Source organism: Balaenoptera borealis, assembly GCF_965194805.1.
Source record: "Balaenoptera borealis genome assembly, chromosome: 1".
Classification (NCBI taxonomy): Eukaryota; Metazoa; Chordata; class Mammalia; order Artiodactyla; family Balaenopteridae; genus Balaenoptera; species Balaenoptera borealis.
Window position 1 is genome coordinate 4,162,922 of NC_138860.1, and position 14,110 is coordinate 4,177,031.

The 14,110-nt window shown below is 40.2% G+C and overlaps 1 protein-coding gene across 6 annotated transcripts in view; it reads right to left on the reverse strand.

Moving 5' to 3' along the window:
• PTPRC (protein tyrosine phosphatase receptor type C) overlaps positions 1–14,110 on the reverse strand; it is a 132,413-nt gene that overhangs the window by 55,851 nt on the left and 62,452 nt on the right. For 2 of the 6 annotated variants that reach the window (XM_082394190.1, XM_082394191.1), the window contains 6 exons: positions 9,868–10,011; positions 9,001–9,081; positions 7,799–7,828; positions 5,919–6,122; positions 4,549–4,677; positions 3,250–3,393 (listed from right to left, as the gene is read on the reverse strand). In XM_082394190.1, coding sequence (XP_082250316.1) covers positions 3,250–3,393; positions 4,549–4,677; positions 5,919–6,122; positions 7,799–7,828; positions 9,001–9,081; positions 9,868–10,011 — 732 coding nt within the window. The remainder of the gene's footprint in view (positions 1–3,249; positions 3,394–4,548; positions 4,678–5,918; positions 6,123–7,798; positions 7,829–9,000; positions 9,082–9,867; positions 10,012–14,110) is intronic. The other 4 variants (XM_082394193.1, XM_082394192.1, XM_082394195.1 and 1 more) reach the window with 4 other exon arrangements.

Consider the following 14,110-nt stretch of genomic DNA (forward strand, 5'->3'; position numbering starts at 1 on the left):
TGTTTTAAAGTTGATTCAGGTGATGATTTACAACTCTAAATATATTAAAAACCACTGACTTCTATACTTTACATGGGTGAATCATACAGTAGGTGAACTAACAAAAGTTTGTGCGTTTGTTTTTTTTAAGAATGTGGCTTCTTTTGCAACGGTCTTGAAAAATTTCCCCTGTTGCCTGAATAAAATGACATGTAAAATGGTTAAATCGCTATTTCCAAAGGCTGCAGGATTCCTGCATTACTGGAAGAAATCTTACTCAATAATGGTGGGTTTTTTTTAAGACCTTACTTTTTTAGAGCATTTTTGAATTCACAGCAAAATTGAGGAGAAGGCACAGAGATATGCACAACATCCCCTGTTATCAACATCCTCCACTTGAGTGGTACTTATGTTACAATTTATGAACCTACACTGACACGTCATTATCACCTGAGTCCATAGTTTACATTAGGGTTCACTCGATGTTGTACATTCAATGGATTTGGACTAATATATTACATGACATGTATCCATTATTACGGTATCATACAGAGTACTTTCACTGACCTAAAATTCTCTGTGTTCTGCCTATTCATCCCTCCTTCCCTTCCAACTCCTGGCAACCACTGATCTCTTTATTGCCTCCACAGTTTTGCCTTTTCCAGAATATCATATAGTGAAACCATATGGTATGTAGCCTTTTCAGACTGGCTTTGTTCACTTAGTGATGTGCATTTAAGGTTCCTCTATGTCTTTTCGTGGCTTTATAGCTCATTTCTTTTTAGTGCTAAATAGTATTCCACTGTCTGGATGGACCACAGTTTATTTACCATTCACCTACTGAAGTACATCTTGGTTGCTTCCAAGTTTTGGCAATGATAAATAAAGCTGCTATAAACATCCATGTGCAGCTTTTTATGTGGACATGAGTTTTCATCTCCTTTGAGTAAATACCAAGGAATGTGACGGCTGGATTGCATTGTAAGATGATGTTTAGTTTTATAGAAACCCTCAAAATGTCTTCCAAAGTGACTGTACCATTTTGCGTTCCTACCAGCAATGAATGAAAATTCCTGTTTCTCCCCATCCTTGCTGACATTTGCTATTGTCAGTGTTCTAGATTCTGCCCATTCTGAAGGTGTGCAGTGATATCTCATTGTTATTTTAATTTCCCCAATTACATGTGATGTGGAGCATCTTCTCATATGCTTATTTGCCATCCATATAACTTCTTTGGTAATTATATATTTTATAATGTACTAAAGGATCCACTTTGCTAACAGTTCATTTACTATTTAGTATCTATGTTCATAGCAGAGACTGGCCTATAGTTGCCTCAGCTCTGCCCAAGTTTGGTATCCACATAACAGTAACCCTAGCCTATTCCCCACCCTAACAATAATCAAAATTAGTTGATAGATTTCCATGATTTCTATACTGTGGAACAGTTTGGATAGGATAGGAACTAACTGTAAACTTACCTTTCTGGTTTTTCTTTTTTAAAGGGCAGGTGAGGTAAGCAGACAGGGAGTGTGAAGAGATTGGAGAGGTATTAGACTATTATTTTATATATAACTCCAATTTTCTAATTCTTCCTAGGCAAATGTCCATACTTCATATGTTCTAGAAAATTATCCATTTTATCTAACTTTTCATATTGGATGCAAGTTTCTTTATAATCTGTAAAATTTCTACTGTATTTTTAATTTCCTTTTTATAATGCATGGGGGAAGGTTGTTTTGCTAGAGATCTAACTATTTTATTATTCTTTTCAAAACCAAGCCTTTAAATTGGTTAGTAAATTCCTGCAATTTTTGTTCGTTCCTTCTTTCAATAATCTGTACTCTAAACTTTGTTATTTTCTGCTTTCTTTGCTTTTGCTTTCTGGTTCTTTTCCAAGCACTTTCCAATGATTTTCATTCAACAGAGAGCAAAGTGATAAAAGTTCCCATAAAATGTCACTTGGTCTTACTTAAGGCTGCAAATTCCTCCCCCCAAATATGTCTTTACTTTACTCAAGTCTGAATATCTTTGTTCCAAAAGGTAAATTTAAGCCATCTATATTTATAGTGACTTTTGTTATACTTTGACATGTTTCTGCTATATTACCTATTGTTTCCTACTTAGTAGTCTCTCTCTCCCTCTCTTCCTGCCACGTTTTTCTTCTTCCTTCCCTTCCCCCTCCCCCTCTTTCTTCTTCTCCTTCTCCTCCTTCTTCCTCTCTCCCTCTCTCTCTCACACTCTCTTTCCATCGTCTTCCTCCCTCTTTTCCCTTCTTTCTCCTTTTCCTCCTTTAACATGAAGAATTTTTTTTTTATTCCATAACTTTCTTCTACTGCTGATAGGCAATGCCATCTATTTATCTGTCTTTCATGTTTTTAGTGGTTCCTCATAAGTTGTCTTATGCACGATTAACATATTTTCCTAGCAGATTCTAAATTTAACTGGAATCTCTTTACTTCTACTACAGCGGTCCCCAGACTTTTGGAACCAGAGACAAGTTTCCTGGGAGACAATTTTTCCACGGACTGGGGCTGGGGGTGGGGGGGATGGTTCAGGCGGTGATGCGAGAGATGGAGAGCAGCAGATGCAACTTCACTTGCTCACCCGATGCTCACCTCCTGTTGTGCAGCCTGGTTCCTAACAGTCCGAGGACCAGTTCCCTGGGGGTTGGGGACCCCTGTTCTATTAAATACAACTGAAATTTTAGCACTTTTCACTTCCTTCTCCCCTCCATCTTCCAAATGCTATTATTTTCCAGAATTTTATTTTCCACTTGTTATTAGTTATGATAGTCTTGTTATTATTTATATTGCTGACATTTTAGTAATAATAACTGTTATTTTGCCGTCAGCACTTAGCTTTACCATTGCGTTTTATTAGCTTCTTAAAGTGAGCTTCTGTGCTCATTTTACTCCTATCAGAGTCAGGATTTGATAGAGAGGGCAAAAGATGCAGGACACACCAAGAAAAGAACTCTGCTAGAGCAAGAAAGAGGAAATAAAATGGGAAACATGTGAACAAGCATTTCACTTACCTCACAGTTTTGTTTCCACCCCGACCTCACAACAGCCTACAGTTTGCAAAAACCTTGATGAAGGTTTGGATTCGCTGTCATTTATTTCTAAATTCTTACTTTAAAATGGACACAAAGCCATTTTCTGAAACCCTTTCTCCAAATCCATAACATCTTTTTCTGTGATTCTCAATGATTCATAAGAATATAAAAAGGAAAGAAATTTAACATATAAATGTAAGTGATATACTCACCTCTAAAATCTGTTTGAATAGTTTTATTTTGGCTAGTAAGAAGCTTGTGATTATAGGATACTTGTGAACTACAAGTATAATTACTTTGGGGTTGAAGTTGGCCCTTTTCAAATCTGCCACTTTTATTATATGGACTAAGGCCACCTAAAAGGAATAAATATTGCATATGAGTATATGAATACAATATATCACACTTAAATTTCATTTCGGTTTTATATCTATAATTAATATCTATTAGATTGAAAACCTATGCAAATGGTCAAAACAATAAGTAAAAGGACCTGATATCAGCTATAATACTGCATGATTTTGCTACACTCAATTTTAAAGAAAACATTAAGAGGTAGAACTGAATTTGAGAGTGTCTCTAATTTAGCTGATGAAATGAGGCATTAGTTCATTGTTCTCTGTTCAGAAATTGAGATTGCACTTGACATAGCCTTTACCTCGCAGATATCTTAGATCATTGTTTTATCATCAGTCTGTCATACGTTTGTCCTTGCTTTCCTCACCCTGCTCGTGTCCGAGCCGTGCATCTTCCCCGTAACAAGATGATTATAAGCAGTATCATACTCCATCCTTTGTGTGAGAGTCTGTGTGTTTTTGTTTGTCTGTCTGTCTTGCCAAATATGGCCTAGCAGATAGCTTTATGCCAAGGGGGGGAGATTTCATCCCAATAAATTCAAATGAAAATAAATTAAAAGTTATTAAATCATTAAAAAGAAATGCTATCTCAATTATTCCCCTTTCCATGAACCCAAATTCATATTCCTAGAAGCACTTACTATTCTTTTTCTACTTTCATTTTATCTAAGTCTTCTTGTAGTTGTTTATAAATGTTGTTGATGGAGGGCTGACAAAGTAAACTCTTGGAATCACGCGAAATTATGGTTGTTTTCCCTTTCATTCTAAGAGTATGTGTACCATAATTTTTTATAACTCTCTCCTCTGATAATATTTTCAACAATACCTGGTGTATAGCGGTTGCCAAGAAAATGCTTATGAATTAACTGATATTGCTATTTCAAAAATTATTTTTCAGGTGGAATATTTGTCTATTTTGTGAATTTGAGTTGTATAGAGAATACAATGATTTGATTCCAAACATATCATGGACTATGTGTGTGTGTGTGAGAGAGAGAGAGAGAGAGAAAGAGAGAGAGTGAAAAAGAGAGAATGGAAGAAGGAAGGAAAGTATGAAGGAAGGAAGGAAGAAGAAAGGAAGGAAGGATTAGATAATATCTAGAAAAACTTCCCACTATAGGAAAAAAACTCCTCTGATCAATGTTAAATTCTTACCACATTCAAATTTATATGTTATTTTCTTTTTATCACAAGTAAAATTTTTAGTGATTTCCCAATGTAAACAAAGAGAAGTATTTGCCTTTTCAGGTTCTACACACTCATTCAGCTGAAAATGTTTAGGATCTGTCAAGAAAAAGATACAAAAATAGATGATTAATATTTCATAATGTGTGCCTTATGGTCAATTACAGTCATTGAAATTACATTCATGATACAGAATCTGGCAAGAATTTAGATTACTGTTGAAAAAAGTCTAATAACTCTCAGTGTTTTGCATTTCTTGATTCTTGAGTTTATTCTTTTTTTAACGTCACACATATTGGTAGCATTTCACTTAGAATTTATGCTACTTTAAAAAAAAATGGAACCCAAGGAAGCGTCTAGATAAAATTGCATTTTTTGCACATTTTAAAAGACTCACTCCATTTTGTTTTCTTATTTGTATCTTCAATTTTTCATTTACTCTTTGATTGTTTTTCATTGCATGATCATTACACAGAGCATGGGGGCTTCACTCTGGGGAATGCATTGCTTTAAATTGTCATTTTCTGTTTTTAATTGATCATTTGTTCCAGTAACATTTAGAGAAAAATGAATAAGTTAAATGACATTTTTTCAAAAACATCAGATATTTAACCTATTTAAATGTTAATAAGTCAATCAATGATCTTGAATTATTAAAAGATGTGAGAGATTCAACAAACTTATACAACAAGCTTATTCAGTCCCTGAATCCCTTTTGGAAAATGCGCTTTGTGAAGGTAGCTTCTCTGAAGTCAGCTTGGTACCTTAGTTTCCTCTTTCCCAGCAGTAGCTTAGGTACTAAAACCAGCTTGATAGCCTTAACATGACTATAATGCTCCCCCCCTTTTTTTTTTTTTTTTTTGGTGAAAGTACTTTTGTTCTTTCCACAAACATCAAATCTTTGACTTTGTGTTATTCCCCCAAGATATTCTAGACACACTTGTATTTCAAAGGATTAATATATATATATATATATATATATATACACACACACACACACACACACACACACACACACATATATAATGACTTGAATTCAGTAGCGGAGAGAAAAGAAAGCTTGTGAATAACCACTCAGTGGGATAAATTAGATCCAATCGACATGAAGCACTCTGTAAAAGAGGTGTAAGGAGGCAGGTAAGGGATAAACAGAGAAGGCTTCTCTGAGGTTACCGTTTTCACTGGGTCGGGAGGGCAGAAGTCCACACACTGACCTCCTGCCGCCGTCTTTCCCTCAGCCCTGTCCCCCTGCCTACTAACTCCTGTGACCAGTAGGACATGTCACACACAAAACTGCACTGTTGCCGTAAATGAGCGAACAGAAATCAACTGATATTTACCTGGTGGTACCTCTAATAAATATTCAAATGGAGGGTGACATGAAAGATCTGATATATTGATCTTCTTCTTTTCACATTCCTGTAGGCCATGGAGCTGCTTTTCACACCCAAGAGGTTCACATTTCACTTCACTAAATGTTGCATTATATGTGTCACTTTCCTTGTTATAAATGAAGTGCGCAGAGATACTTGCATATTTGTCTTCTGAAAGAAAATAAAATAGTGAAGCTTATCTTTTATTTTTCAGAACGAATAAACCTATATTAAATACAAACTCCTTAATGTATATTTTTTAAAATATCCAATCACCAACAAAATAACCCCAGGAACATAAAAAAGAGAAGGGACACATCAATGCCTCCATGTTATTCTTTCGTGATTCCCTTTTCATCACTGTCCCATCAAAGACCTCAGCTTGTGAGTTTGTATTTGGATGATAATTGGATTAATGTCTGTCTTCCTAACTGGACTGTAAATTCCATGAGAGAAAAATCCCATCAATTTTGACCATCGCCATAAATCCAGATCCTTGTGTAAAACCTGTCATCGGAAAGGGCTCAAAAATGGTTGAATTACGCAGAAATGAACAACGCATCTGACAAATTTCTTCTTCTTGCTCTATCATTTCGCTTGCTTCCTAAAGTGTAGTATTTGATTATCTCTTTCTCCCGATACGGGGAACATTAATTACTTAGGGAGCAGAGGCCACGTTATTCCTCTATTTGTGTAAAATTATTGATAGCAACTCCTCCTAAGCACTTTCTCTGAGTGTCATCTCACACTCTTCCCTTTATTTAAAGACTCCATTGACTCGTAAAAATATCTTTCAACACACATTCACTTATTCTCTCATTTTTAGTACAAAAAAATTATGAAGCCTTCATTTTTCTTAAGACACTGTCCCAAGCACTAGGAATACAAATGATCTGCTTTTGGAACTATAGAATCTAACGTGCAGACAGGCACAGGCGTGAACTACAGAAAACACCGAAATAAGATGATGCAGAAAATAATACAGGGGTAAAGAGGCAGAGAAGTCTGTTCAGATTGCAGGACCAGGAGGGGCCCTCCAGAGAGGTGAGTCAGTTTGCATTTAAAATATGAGCAGGACATAGAAAAATTGATGGGGGTGGGAGGTGGCGGATGAGGGTGCATTCCAAGTGTAGAGGAAGAAGAACAGGGGTGAACACAGGGGCAGGAGGAAACATGTTTTAAGAAACAGAGCACTTCCATGTTACTTAAGTGAAAAGTGTAAGGAGGCACTAGTGCAAGAGGAACCTGATCATCAAGATCATATTAATTAATCAAACATACAAAGGCTGATGTCTGCACTAAATATACGGAGAGCTACTGAAGGTCGGGACTCCAGCGGTGAGATTTAGAAACACGTGGAAGGATGAGCCCTGGCCACGAAGAAGGACCCTGCTTCCACTGAGAACAGAGGAAGAAAATGGGAAAAGGATGGATACAAACTGTTCTCAAGCATCTGCTTTGAGCCGAACCCTGGAGAGACAGAGAGACTTTTTCTTCTTGATGAGCCTTGAAGGTATTATTCACATTTCATATTTATCATTACACAGAATCCTCTCCCAACCCCTAAACAAACTTGCTAGCATCCCACTTTACAAATACCCAAACTGAAGTTAAGTGGCTCCACCAAAGTTGTTTAGCTAGTAATTATCAATCCTGATCCTCAAAACTAGGTCTGAATGTGACATCAAAGCTTCTTGCCCTGAAGGACCCTGGCTCTTAAGAGGTGGAGCTAATCGTTGGTGAGAAATTAAAGCCAGTGAGCTTAGCCTGCTGGGGGGTCTTGAAAGCTTGTAATAAAAAAGGAAATAAAAAAGTGATATATGTTGCCTCTAGGTAGACAGACTTACCACATGTAGGCTTACGTGTAGTAGGAGGAGCTGTAATAGAAAAAAAAGAAAATGCAAATTATTAAAATTGCATTCTAGAATATCTCTGCTCTAGTCATTCTGAGGAAGGGTGGTTTACAATGTTTCATCTTCATAAATTATAGAATCTACCGAGTTAGCTTTAACAGATAATGCCGAGTTTGCAGTGCCTGTTCCCACATTTGGATCTCAAAACTTCGAACGTTGTAAACCAATGAGCTAGTTCTATAAAACGTTTTCATGAATTTACCCAATAAACACAACTGTGATAATACAATATTAAGACTTTTGGGCGCACATCTGATTATGGAATGGTGACGTGGTTGACTATTTACACAGCCAGAAGTATTTTAAAAGTCTTCCTCCCCTTGATTAATCTCAAAATAGGTTTATATAATTATAACCCCTAGAAAGTTCAGTTTACTCCTTTGTTTACAAAAAAAAAAAAAATCATAAAATAGGCAAGGGCTGCTTCATTATCTGGTTTAACTTTTGTAAGCTCTTTGCCCATATAATACATCCAGGGTAACAAATTGTTCTGTCCACCAACTGAGACCTATCTTGTGTGAGCATATGTATTTAACTGAAGAATTGGATGGAAATGTGGTTTGTGGAAGCTAAGAGATCTCTGCTAATCTGGTCTTTGAGATGGAGAACTTGCAGGGAGAATAGTGCCCTGGCAGGCTCTGAATGGCTGACCCATTGCAGACTCCACCACCTCCTGGACATTCATTCCCTGCATGGTGCCCCCCACCTCTGTCTCCACATCCCACGTGTGTGTCTGGGGCTCTGCGATCACTCCTCTGTCACTGACCTCTTGGAACAGAGAGTCCCACTGAGAGAATTGTTCTTTTTCATACCAACACCAAAACCCACTCTTAGAAGTCCTAGTATAGCTGGTCATTTCTACGAGTTTTCATAGAGTACACAACTCTTGGGGGATGCTACGACCATGATGTAAGAGGTTATCACAGTAACACCGGCCCTGATCTCATCGGCTGTTGCACTGCGAAAACTGATCAGTGTTTTGGACTAACTGCCCTTCCACAGCCCTCAGGATTAGAACACTCAATTGAACTTCTCGAAGAAAGAGCCCAGGGCGGAGCCAACGGAAGACCCTTCAATGAGCATGTCCAAAGCACGTGGTGGTGGCGTGACTGCATGACTGAGGGTCAGGTTGTCACCTATTGTTGTGAGATTAGTTGTAGAGATAATGTTTTCTGCAGTGGTCAGAGAGGATGGTGTAGTGGACGCGTTGAGCACATCTGCAAGGAAATGAACAGAGGGTCACAGTTAATGAGTTTGTCATATCGAGGGTCGAGGGGAAAACTCTTTAGCAAAGATGATTTCTTAACTGAATCTTTGCCAGAGACTTCCTCCTCGTTTGAATTGACACTTGCTTGTTTCTAAAATAAGAAAGTGAGTCAAAGATTTATCTACACGTGGCCCTTTAAGATGACTAAGAGTGCAAACAACTGGAACTAGACATTGTATACGTTGAGAAGAAACTATTCATTCCTTAGAATAATTCTGACATGTGCAGTCTCCCCCAAACTACCTCTCATCCCGTTACAACTATCCTTATTTTAATTACTAACAAGGATACCCGTTACCCTTTTGTACTATTCAGTTCATACCAGGCTTTTTACATAGTCCATCTTCCTATCAATCCTATGAAATGAGTATTATTATACCCATTTTTACAGAAAGAAAAACTGACACACAGAAAGTCCAAGTAACTTGTCCTAAAGTCAACTTAGAAAGTTGAAGAGGCTGGATTTGATCTCAGGGCTACAGGACACTAAAATTTGTTATCTTTCTTCTTCGCCATGAACTTTTATAATACAAATAATAAAATAAAATATGCCCATAGAAAGCTTACTGGTAAGGTTTTTTTTTTTTTTTTTCCTAATTTAGTAACACTGTGTGAAAATTTGTAAAACAGGAAACCCACAGTCATATTTGGTGTGAAATAAAAGAGCTGCATGACAGTTTTCAAGTTTCCATTTCATTATCCAGAACCTAAAACACCTAGAGCATCACGGTCAAACCTGAGGCATTGTCTTGGGTGGTCGAGTTGGAGATGCGTGCAGGTGAGGCAGCGCGACTGCTGTGTACAGGGCTGAGCGTGGTTACTGGGGGGAACACTGTGTCTGCGGGCAAGGCGCTGGGTGCAGTCCTCTCTCTTGGAGCCCCTGCAATCACAAAGGCCGTCAGCATTCCTGCCCCACAAGGGCAGGGGCCACACAGCCCACAGAGGCATGTTTATTAATAGAAACTAAGGCCAGGGCTTCCCTAGTGGCGCAGTGGTTAAGAACCTGCCTGCCAAGACAGCGGGCACGGGTTTGAACGCTGGTCCAGGAAGATCCCACATGCCACGGAGCAACGAAGCCCATGCGCCACAACTACTGAACCTGCGCGCCACAGCTACTGAGCCTGCACTCTAGAGCCCACGAGCCACAACTACTGAGCCCACATGCCACAACTACTGAAGCCCACGCACCACAACTACTGTGCCCGTGCTCCACAACTTCTGAGCCTGTGCTCTAGAGCCCGCGAGCCACAACTACTGAGCCCACGTGCCACGACTACTGAAGCCCGCGCGCCTAGAGCCCGAGCTCCGTAAGAAGAGAAGCCACGGCAATGAGAAGCCCGCACACCACAACGAAGTGTAGACCCCCGCTCGCTGGCAACTAGAGAAAGCCCACGCGCAGCAACGAAGACCCAAGGCAGCCAAAAATAAATTAAAAAAAAAAAATCACTTTAGAAGCTAAGGCCGGGCAGTAAACACTGAAGCACTCCTGCTACATCACAACCTGTGCGTCTACAAAATGGGATGGAAGATAACACGGCTTATGGGAGAGATGAGTTTAAAGGCAGACACCTCAGAACCTATGCAGCGTTGGCATCAGAGCACACATGTTACAAGTATCTGGGACCTCGGGAGAAAGCCTGGACCGCCCAGGGAGGCCAAGCCTCCTGGCGGGGGGCTGCCTTAGGCAACACTGAAAATGCACAGAGTGGGTGCCGCTGGCTGGCGCAGGGACCACAGAGATGGACGTGAGCTCTGAGGGCAAAAGGCTGCTGCGGTGAGGTTACCACTAGAGGAACTGCCGCCCGCCCCTGCCAAGCGCCGTGGGTGAGGTGCACCTCTCTGGGGAGGGACCCCTGGGTGCAGGTGCTTCCTTCCGATTTTCTGAAAAGAGAGCTGAAGGGGATCCCGCCTGTGCAGTTGCTGAACTGGGGGATTTTCTTCCTTCCAGCTGAAGGTCACAATGCTACCTTCACTATGGAGGGTCCCCTTGCCAGGAAAAAGCAAACTGGTTTAGAGCCCAGGAACTTCCCATTATATTGACAGCATCCCCTTTGTTTCCAGTTACAGATGAGCTACTGGGTTATAGAATCAAGGGTTGTCGCCCATAAAAGCCCACGCTGTATTTGGTTAGGACTTTTTTATTGTCAAGGTTCAAAGCACCCACCGCGTGTCACATCTTTCCCCCCACGCACACACACCACACCCAGAATCACAGCACAAGGGAGCAACGTGTATTCACTGGGTGCCAACTAGACACCTAGCACTATGCTGGTGGTCCTGGCAGAAGCAAAAGAAATAGGGCTAGCTCCTAGTTGAGCTTTGTGCGGTTATTTCACTGTCACGATCCCTGGGGTCACCGGTTCAACGGTGTGAGGTGGGTCCTGCATCTGCAGTCAGATGCTCAGTGTTTCAGCCGAGTGACACACGCATGCGCGTCCCCAAATGGTTCTGCCGCGAGCCCTCAGGCGCCCTCCAATCACACACATCCATGCCACTAGGACTGAGCACGCATCCACTAAATTTTGAGCTTGGGTTCTCAGCTCAGTCTTCAAAAACCACTGAACCCCAAATTTAACTAAACCGCAGAACAGGATGAATAACTTAAACGTCCTCAGCTTCCTCAGCAGAAGCCTCCCACAGAACCAGAAGAGAAGATGCATTTTTTTTAATCCTTTAAAAAAAAAAAAAATGGCAGGCACACAACTGGCCCTCTGCAAATTTTGAAATCAGCTAGGCTTGACTTTAGCCTTTCTCCACACTTTTTTTTTCTTTTTTACTAAGACCTTGAGCTCTTAGCGGTCTTCTCTCTCCTAGGGGTATTTGCTTTTTTTTTTTCCCCACACTTTTTTCTACTCCTCGCTTCACTAGCTCATTCCCTCTGCCCCTCCCCAAGGTCCCTGGTCCTCATGCCATTCTGAGGTCTCCCACCCTCACCCTCTGCACATCCCCGACCTTCCCTCTTCATAGGAAAACTACTTTCCCTGGTTTAGTCATCTCAGCGATGGCTTAGGAGTGGCAATTACAATTTGAACGACGTTAATTAATCCTAATAGATTTTTAATTAGTGGAATTAGCCACTGGGAGAGGAAGAAGTCCTTGATGGGGCAAAGCAGACTAAATTGTGTGACGACCAGCCTCCCAGGTCAACCCTCCTTAGCTTTTCCCCAGATCCTTCCCATCCACAACTTCTGTGGATTTGCTAAAAGCTCCAGATCTTTTTACTGCTGTTCCCATGGCAGCCAGAGCGAGTGAAATGGGGCAGGGAGAAGCGGGCAGCTCTTTTCCAGGCTGTTTAAGGTTCCGGGATTGCCTGTCATGATTTTTATGCCAAAGGAGCAGTTTTAATACTTCAAAATAATAATTATTCTATCTGATACACTTGGCTTCCTCGTTGGAGCCACACTTAAAGCAAGGTCACTTCACTGCCAGGTTCCCCATTCATATCTTTAATTTTCAGACACTCAGGTCATTAAGTGTATACCTGTGGCTGTGTGCATTTGTAACCTGAGAAACATGCTTGTTTTTTAGGATAAAAAGGGGCACCGTGAACTGATTAGACACGGATTTTGGAAAGACCAGGGAGGGGTTATTTTGCAGTTTTTATAAATAGAGATGCTGAACTGAAAGAATCTTGATGTTTGAATGGAGGATATGAGCATCTATTTTTTTTTCATTCTTTTAAAACCGATGTATTTGTGGTTATAACTTCTCAGTGCCCTTTATTGATAATGTACACCATCTACTCTTCACTGTTTTGTTTAGGTAGGAGGTCTTTAAGGAAAGAATCTGTGCATATACTCTTTATTACTAGCAAGAAGTTTTCACTGCAGAATTATACTTGCCTAAAATATAAGCAAACATATAAAGCCCTCACTAACCCCCTGAACAGGTCTTTCCTGTATTCTCATAATTCTCATTCTTTATCAATTCATCACTATTACAAGGACCTTTGTTAGGTGCCCTCTTGGAATAGGGGTAACTATGAAAGTTTGAAATTCCAAATCCATCCACTAGCAAATGCTACACGTGGAACAGTGGTTGGATTCCCTCACTCCGTACTTAGACGGTGTTCATGCGCTCTTTGTATTTGCACAAGTCTGAAGGAGCCACAAACTGGACTTGACATTCCTGCCCAGAGCAGGGGTGAGTGCAGAGAGGCAACTGCAGGTCTGCGGGAGCCGGCAGGTGAGGCTTCTATGCTGATTAACCTCTAAGGTAGGAAAGCGAGATCATTTCATCAATATCTCCCCATTGCAGGCGAAAATTTTAAATGCCAGGAAGTCATAAGGAGCAAACTGTTATTATAGTTTACCAAACTGTGAAACGGCCCAGTCTGTTCAAGTGCAAGTCTGCTCGTCTTTAAGTTCACCTGACAGAAAGGTAGCACCTGCGTGCTCGTTTACACATCTCGGAGCCTATCTGGGTTGATGCAGCCATAGGTGGCTCATGTTTCCAGATGGCTTTTGTGACTTCCGGGTCACTATGAGCTTTTGGAATTCTCCATCAACTCCACAACTGAAAGTGAGGACATTCCTTTGTAGGCAGAATAAGCAAAGAATCCCCCAATATACAAGAATCTCTTACACATCACAAGGAAAAGACCAGAAAAATGTGCGAGAGATGTAAGAGACAATGGCCAAATAGTATATGCAAGGATGCTCACTATTATGAAAAAGAGTTTAACGTAAATCAAAGCATAAATCAAAATGAAAAATGTTTATCATACTGGCAGAGTTTTAAAAGATTGATAATAGCTAGTGTCAGAAGTGATATGAGGAAACACACACACAGAATTATATGCTGAGAGTCTGGAAGATAGACAACTTTTTAAGGAGCAGTGTTTGGGGAGAGTGTATTTTCGTTGTGTGTGTGTGTGTGTGTGTGTGTGTGTGTGTGTGTGTGTAATGCTTCTATAATGCTGTTTTGCAACACGCATACATTAATTTTATAAAGATAATATTACAAAATCAAATTTAGTG